This window comes from Elephantulus edwardii, unplaced genomic scaffold (assembly GCF_000299155.1).
Source record: "Elephantulus edwardii isolate Elephantulus edwardi_28Jun2011 unplaced genomic scaffold, EleEdw1.0 scaffold00029, whole genome shotgun sequence".
Classification (NCBI taxonomy): Eukaryota; Metazoa; Chordata; class Mammalia; order Macroscelidea; family Macroscelididae; genus Elephantulus; species Elephantulus edwardii.
In genome coordinates, this window is record NW_006399779.1 from 10,991,887 (window position 1) to 10,999,909 (window position 8,023).

Here is an 8,023-nt window from a genome sequence, read left to right on the forward strand (position 1 = left end):
GTGAGCTGAATAGCTCAGCTGGGTAAAGCATCATGCTAACGAAACAAAGATGCAGCCTACATCTTACAAATAAAAGTCAATACACATGTAATTGAAGTCCCTGACTGGTGTGAATGGTTATGCTCACAGATGCTAGCCAAAACATTGGTAGCCTGACCTGTTCAGAAGCACCCAGGAAGATAGGCCTGGTGATCTGCTTGTGAAAGGCTACATGCTTTAAAGTCCTGTGGAGCAGTTCTACTGGCACACATAGGTTGCCATGAGTCATGAGTCAGGACTGATTCAATGGCAATTAGCAATAATAACAATAACATTCTTGTAATTAGGTAAATGAGATTTGCTGCAACTGATCATCAGCACAGGAAAAACAATTTCACAAAGAATTCATAACTGGTTAATCACAAAGTGTGTATTTGTGTACACAAGTATGGTTTACTATTGTTGTTAGGTGCTGTTGAGTGAAGTACTCATAGCAACCCTATAAACAACAGATCTGTTGTTGTTTTTATGTGCCATTGAGTTGTATGCAACTCATAGTGACCCTATGTTCAAGAGCCCTAAACCCTGCTCTACCCTGTGCCAACCTCACTGTTTCTGACACACCTAACCCCATTACCCCAATCACTGAATCGATTCATCTCATTGAGGGTCTTCCTCTCCTGTGCTGTCTTTCCACCCTCCCAAACATGACACCCCTCTTCAATGACTCGTCCCTCCTTGCAATATGCCCAAAGTATTTCAGACGAAACTTTAGAATCCTTGCCTCTAAGGAGCAGCCTGATTTCAGCCTCTCTAGGACAAACAAACTGGCTTGTGCTCCTAGCAGTCCATGGTATATTCAATATTCTTTTCTAACAGCACAGCTCAAAGGCATAAATTCTCTTTCTATCATCTCTAGTCATTGTCCAGCTCTCTGAGGCACAGCACACAACTGCAAAGACTATGGCCTGGATCAGGCGCACCTTAGTCTCCAGCCCGACATCATTGTTCTTCAGTACTCTGGGGAGGTCTTGACAGCTGACTTTCCCAGTGCAATTCGTCTCTTCATTTCCCGGCTGATGGTATCAAAAGTATTGATTGTGGAGCCAAGCAAACTAAAACTGTTAACAGTCTCAATCTCTTTACCATCCGTTATGATGCTGCCAATTGGTGGTGAGAATCTTTGTTTTCTTGATCTTGAGCTTCAATCCATGTTGAAGGCTGCAGTCCCTGACCTTCTGCACATTGTTTTATTCCAAGCTATCCTTACAGTCTCTTACACACTCAAGACCACTGCTGCAGTCATTATGTCAATCCTCCTGGATAAGGATCTTCCTCTCCTCTGCTGTCCCTCTACCATTTCAAGCATGATGTCCCTCTCCAAGGAATAAACTCTCCTAGTGATGGTTTACAAGTGAGTAAAAATAGTTTTGTAAGAATTATAGTTCTCTCAGAGTTGTTATTAAGTAGAGTCAAGTACTACTCATAGCAGCCCTATGAACAACAGGTCTGAACCCTGCCCTATCTTGTGCCATCCTCATCATCTCTGACCCACTCAAGCCCATTGCTGTAATCACTCTGTCAATCCATCTCGTTGAGGGTCTTCCTGTCTCTCGCTTACCATCACCTTTCCAAGCATGATGTCTCTTTCCAAGGAAAAGTCTCTTCTAGCAACATGCCCAAAATATGTGTGATGAGGTTTTGCCATCCTTGTCTCTAGGGAACACTGTAGCTTCATCATTTTCCAAGACCTATTGGTTCTTTTAGTAGTGCCGGGGATATTCAGCACTCTTCTTCAACATCACAACTCAGAGGCACCAATTCTTCTTCTGTCATCCTTATGTGTTGTCAGGAATCTCTTCAACTTACTGAGGAGCAATGATGTCAGTTCGAAGACTAAGGTGTGCTTGATTCATGCCATGGTCTTTTTAGTCACTCACTTTGCATCTGAGAGCTGGACAGCGAATCTCTCAGAATAGTCTCTGGAAAAGAATTCAACTCTAATGTACAGCAAGGGAGCTCTGGTGGCTCAGTGGTAAGAAGTTACGTTGCCAACCCAAAGCTGTCATTTGAATTCACCAGTCACCCTGTAAGAGAAAGCTGGGCAATCAACTCACATACAATTGACTTCCTTGAAAACCTGTCAGAGGGCTGGCTATGGTTTAGTCCAACTCAAGGGTATACAACAAGAACAATGAACAGAAAGCTTTGGTGACATTGTATGTGGTTTGCTGAGCTGCCAATGGAAAGGTGGTGGTTGTTCTGTGCCATTAAGTGGACTATGAACAATTGCTCTGAACTTTGCCCTAACTTGAGCTAATCTCACTGACTCAGACACACCTGACCCTATTGACACAGTCACTGCAACAATCCATGTCATCCAAGGTCTTCCTCTTTTTGTGCTGACCCTCTACCCTTCGAAGCATGATGTCCTGGTGACATACCCAAAGTATGTGAGACAGAGTTTGAAAATCCTTGCCTCCAAGGAGCAACCTGGTTTTATCCTCTCCAGGATAGACCTATTTGTTCTTAGTCCACACTATCTATGTTAATACTCTTCTCCAGCACCACAACTCAAAGACATGGATTCTTCTTTTTTCATCCTTTTTACCTCTCAGATGCATAACAAGGAACTGAAAAGACCTGGCCTAGATCAGACACACCTTAGTCTCTAAACTGCATCATTGCTCTTTCATACTCTGAAGAGATCCTTCACAGTAGATTTTCCCAATGCAACTTGTCTTTTGATTTCCTGGCTGGTAGTACCAAAAATGTTGGTTGTGGATCCAAGCAAAATGAAATCATTTACAACACTGAGAATCAGGGCATTGGGGCCCAGAGTTGCACGGGGATAGGGAGCCACATGGAACTGCAGCACCCAGACTCAGTGCCCAGATGTATTCTGGGAAATCTGGAGGCCCCTAGGCCTATCTTCGTTATGGAGTATCCAGATTATGGTCAGGAATGACTGGAGCCTGAGTCATCATATTTAAAGTAGGTTAGAGACTTCAGGGGTAGGGGTAAGGTGGAGGGGTTAGGGGAAGGGCTGGTGAGAAGGAAGGTGTGGAAGAACAACATGGAATTGCCAAATTTATCTGTCAGTTTTTATATTAGGGAAGTGTCTTTGCATGTTGTTGTTCTTAACAGCTTAGATGCATATATGTTTGGATGTCCATCATTAGCTCTTTTGGATACAGGTTTATCTGTCAGAGGTCCTAAAGCAGAGCTCCCAAATTAAGACAGACTAGGAAGAAGGATTGGTCATCCACTTGTGTAATAACAGTCCTTTGAAAGCCTATGAACCCTATAAAATGGAAAAGTAGGCAGTTCTAATCCACTAGCCACTCTGCAGGACAAAGACAGGCAAACTCCGAAACTCAACAGAGGGTTACCATTATTTGGAATAGACTTGATGGCAGTAGATTTAGTTTGGTTTGGAATAAACAAGATCACAAAATCTTGTGAAAATATCAGGAGTGGTTCTTTCATTACTACATCACTTCCGGTCTAATTTACCTCTTCATATTTATTATAGTCTCTCCAGAGCTGTTCAATATTGATCATTGGATTAACACAACCTCGTTGATAAACTCTTCGGACAGCAGTTATTCTCTGATTTTCTGCATAAGATCCAACAGCTTCTCTGAAATTGGGTAAGAAATGTTGTCAACTGAATTATATTATGATTAAATAAACTTTTTACACAAAAACTAAAAGTATAAAAAATACTTACACGCCTTTTAAGAAGTTGATGTAATCCACCCAGATCTAAGCAATTTAAAAAAAAAAAAGTTATTTTAAAAGTTATTAAAAAAAAAACTTTAAAAAAGCTATTTTTTTTAAAAAGGCATTTTTTTGTATTTTCAAATCTATTGAGGGTATTAAATAGATACAGATATATAAATTTTAACTCTACCTGATATGACATAATTTCCATTCCAATTTTATCCAGTGCAAAGTCATATGCTTGAGCCATTTTTTCTCTGAAATGAAGTGAAAAATATGGGGCTTTTTTGAAAAAGCTATATAATATTAAAATGTATCTGCAACTAAAACATAATCATAATTTCTGATTATATGATCTATAGGCACTTGCTAAGTCTTTCATTTATGAACTTTTCACAGATATTTCATTCGTTAAATTGTCTAATTTCCTCCATGTAAGACTTAAATATGGAAATATCTGATTTCCTGGTTAAGGAAATAAAATATGTCTAAGAATATAGAACTTTAAAGTTCTACAAATTTAAGGAGAAAGAACTCGTTTTAAAGTAACACAATAAAGGATTATGAGGAAAAGAACATAAAGACAGAATTCAAGTTATAAAATGAAATAAGTTCTCTGCTATTTTATATAAAAATTTTATATAAATGGGCATTTAGACTCACTTCTGTAAAAATGGCAATGGTTAAAACATAGACAAATGTTAGTGAGGATAGGGGGAGAGACTGGAACCCAATATTGATGAGGATGTAAAAGGGTACATTATGGAAGACAATGTGGTACTATGCTTAAAAAAACTAGATATAAATGACCGTATGATTCAATAATCATACTCTCAGGTAAGCAAATACCTTATAGCTTTAATAGCAGTAGCACTGATAGATATGTAAACCTAGTGAACTGTAACATTATTTATATTAGCAAAAATATAGAAAAAATCTTGTCCACCATTAAATGGATAAACAAATTTTAGTGCACACATACAAAGGCATACCTATACAGTTATAAAGAAATAATGAGTTATGGGGAGGAACCAACAGGGCAAGAAATGATGTGTTTATTATTGTTCCTATTGCCTCTTAAAGGGTTCTACTATAAGACATGTGTAACAAAAGATAGTTTAAAAGTTTTATTAAAAATTATTTTTTTAAAAGACATGAGTTATCAAAGTATATTATAATGTGGATGCATCTGGAGGACATTATATTGGGTGAAATTAATTAATCCAAATGTCATATGCTCATACTTTTATGAGAAGAGCAGGCATATAAAAAATACCAATATTCATTAGTGTTTACCAGTGTTAGGAGGAGGAACATTATCTAGATAGTAAACACTTACAATTTTGGTGATGGGAAAGGCAATACTGAATGTGTGTGAAGTGTGTACAACTTGACCGAGGTAAAAAATGACACTAAGAAGTACATAAGAATAAGGGACATTTCTGCCAATCGTATACAGATTTAAAATAAAACACCCCAAAATGTGAGTGGTTATATTAGTAGATATGTATGTGTCTAAGAAATTATATATGTGTCAATATGAGTGCACATATAGGCATATATGTAGGCATAAGCATAAATGGTGAGAGAAGGATGGCCATCTCCTCATGTGCAATTTACTGCCTATCAAAACTTGTTGGAGAGTCAGCTGTAAATCAGATTCGACTCAAAGGCACACAAATTCATAAATGTGTGTGTAAAGTGCATATATGTTTAATAAAGGGCATAGTTACAGATCTCCTAGACATAATCAAGCATATCATGGGATTAGTTTACTAGGTTTGAAGGCTTCGGACTTAAGTCTAGTGAAACAACCTGTTGTGTCAGTTGGCACAACAAAGCTCATTAAGTTTATGCTTTACATCCTAGTTTGTCTGGAGAGTGTGCAACCACTGTGGAAGACAGTTTGGTGTTTCCTCAAAATGTTGAACATAGAAACTCCATGTGACCCAGCTACTCTACTACTAGGAATATACCCTGAGGAAATTAGGCCTGATACAAATGGAGACTTGCAAACCAATGTTCTTAGCAGCATTATTCACCACCACAAGGACATGGAAACAGCAAGCGAGTGGATTAAGAAATTATGGTACATTCACATGATGGAATACTATGCAGCATGTAAGAGCAATGATTTTGTAAATTACTACCTAACTTGGGAGGGCCTGGAGAGCACTAGGTTAACTGAACTAACTCAGTCCCATAAGGACAAATATTGTATAAGACCATTATTGTAGAAATAGATAACTAGTAAAACATGTATGAAGATCCAAGTGGGGAGGGTGGAAGCCAAAGGGTGAGGATGGGCAGGGGGTGGTGGTCGTAGTGGTAATCATAGAGTTGCACAATGTGACGGGTGGAGGAAGGGGTGGGTAAAGGAAATGGGAAGGATCCATTCAGAAAAACCAAACCAGTATGAAATAAAAATTTTATTTAAAATAAAGGCAGCTCTGGTGGCCTAGTGGCAAGAAGCTGCACTGCAATCCCAAAGACGTATGGTTCAAATCTACCAGATGCTCTGTTGGAGAAGTAGGGGCAAACTCTTCCTATGCCAGTCAGATCCAATTCGATGGTACGCAAAATTAAAAATAAATAAATATTTTTTTTAAAAAATGAAGCAGCTTATGAGTGGTGATCTAAGGTAGAACTTTGTCTTTACCTTAAAAAAGAAAACTAAAGATTCAAGACATCTAAAGAATAATAACCAGCCTCATTGAGACAAGATCTAGATGGTGCCTGGCTACCACTAGCCTGTCTTGACCAACGACACAACGAGAGAGAGTGACAGAGAGAAAGAGAGAGACAGACAGAGACAGACAGAGAGACAGAGAGAGAGCCCAGACTTACTGATCTGGTAGACTAGAGGAACCGATTGCCCTAAAGATTCTTTCAGCTAATTAATGAAATGACACATGGAAGCCATCTTTCAGCTAAATAGTACATAAACAATATGCTGTGTGAGGACTGTGCTCTGTTTAAAAATCAGCCATATGAAACGGTCAACATTTACCATAAAGCAAAGATGAGAAAGTGATGAGCATAGGGAATTAAAGAAAATGACAAGAATGGAAAGAATTAGAATGGCAATACACAGTGGGAGGGTTAAAATGTAAGCAATGCCATTTAACAATATGTGTAGAAGCTGATAAATGGAAACCCAACTTGTTGATGCCCCTGAGCTGTGGTGTTGAAGAGTGCTTTAATATCCCATGGACTGCAAAAAGAGTATCTACACATGTCTTGGGAAAAGTGCAGCCAGAATGCTCCTTGGAGGTAAGGATGACAAAGCTTCATCTCTTACACTTTGGGCATGTTGCTAGGAAAGGCTATTCCTTGGATAGGGACATCATGCTTGAAAGTGTGGAGGGTTGGGGAGCTCTGGTGGCCTAGTGGCAATAAGCTGCACTGCATTCCCAGAGGCACGTGGTTCGAATCCACCAGATGCTCTGCCAGGGAAGGAGAGACAACACACACACACAAATAATAAAAAAAAATTTTACAAAGGAAAAAAAAGAAAATGTGGAGGGTCAACAAAAGAGGTGAAGACCCTCAAGGAGATGGACTGACACAGTGACTGCAGCAATGAGCTTAAGTCAGAGATGATGTGGACGGCACGGGACAGGACAGACTTCAGATTTGTTGTTTATAGGGTTACCATGAGCGGTATTTGACTCGATGGAACCTAATGACAATTTTCTATGTAAACTTCAGCCAAAATCACAACAAAAATATTATAGTAATAAAATAAATAGATAAAATCAGCACTAAGAAAGTTCATTATTTAGATTTTTAAGATGGTAGATGGCTATAAATAATAAAGAGGAGGTAAATTATACAACAATAGAGTTTGAAAGATGCCTTAAAAAATAGTTAAGTAACAAATTGCATTTTATCTTGCCCAAAGTGTACTAACTGCTTGGTGAACTTTTCACTTCGTCCCACCTAGAGCTAAAGAAATTGTGAGTTTTTCGGGGGCTTACGGTATGACTCAAAGTGACTTGCACTCTTACGGTCCTGATTTAACTTACTTGTAACTTGGTAGTTTTCCCTTTGTTTCACGGACATATGAAAGATAACATTTCCATAAATCAATGTGCAAAACCTTCATAAGGCATCTCTGAAAGAGCTATAAACACAAAAAGCATTATCAGAATCTGTAGTGAAACAGACTTCATTTGTACGAGTGAAATAAAACATTAAAAAGCCAAATTCAGTTCCTTCTATGAATTTACCTTTTTTAAATAAAAGAACTCCCTCCTATTTTAATTTTAGATAATCAAAATCATCCTCATAATTTGTCAGTTGTTGTTGTTATGTG

At 38.4% G+C, this 8,023-nt stretch overlaps 1 protein-coding gene across 1 annotated transcript in view; it reads right to left on the reverse strand.

Annotated features, from left to right (window-relative positions):
- Positions 1 to 8,023, reverse strand: part of CSTF3 (cleavage stimulation factor, 3' pre-RNA, subunit 3, 77kDa) — a 101,657-nt gene that overhangs the window by 22,391 nt on the left and 71,243 nt on the right. Inside the window, exons 5-8 of the mRNA XM_006883737.1 lie at positions 7,734 to 7,831; positions 3,896 to 3,962; positions 3,713 to 3,747; positions 3,496 to 3,622 (exon numbers count right to left, since the gene is read on the reverse strand). Of these exons, the coding sequence (XP_006883799.1) occupies positions 3,496 to 3,622; positions 3,713 to 3,747; positions 3,896 to 3,962; positions 7,734 to 7,831 (327 nt within the window). The remainder of the gene's footprint in view (positions 1 to 3,495; positions 3,623 to 3,712; positions 3,748 to 3,895; positions 3,963 to 7,733; positions 7,832 to 8,023) is intronic.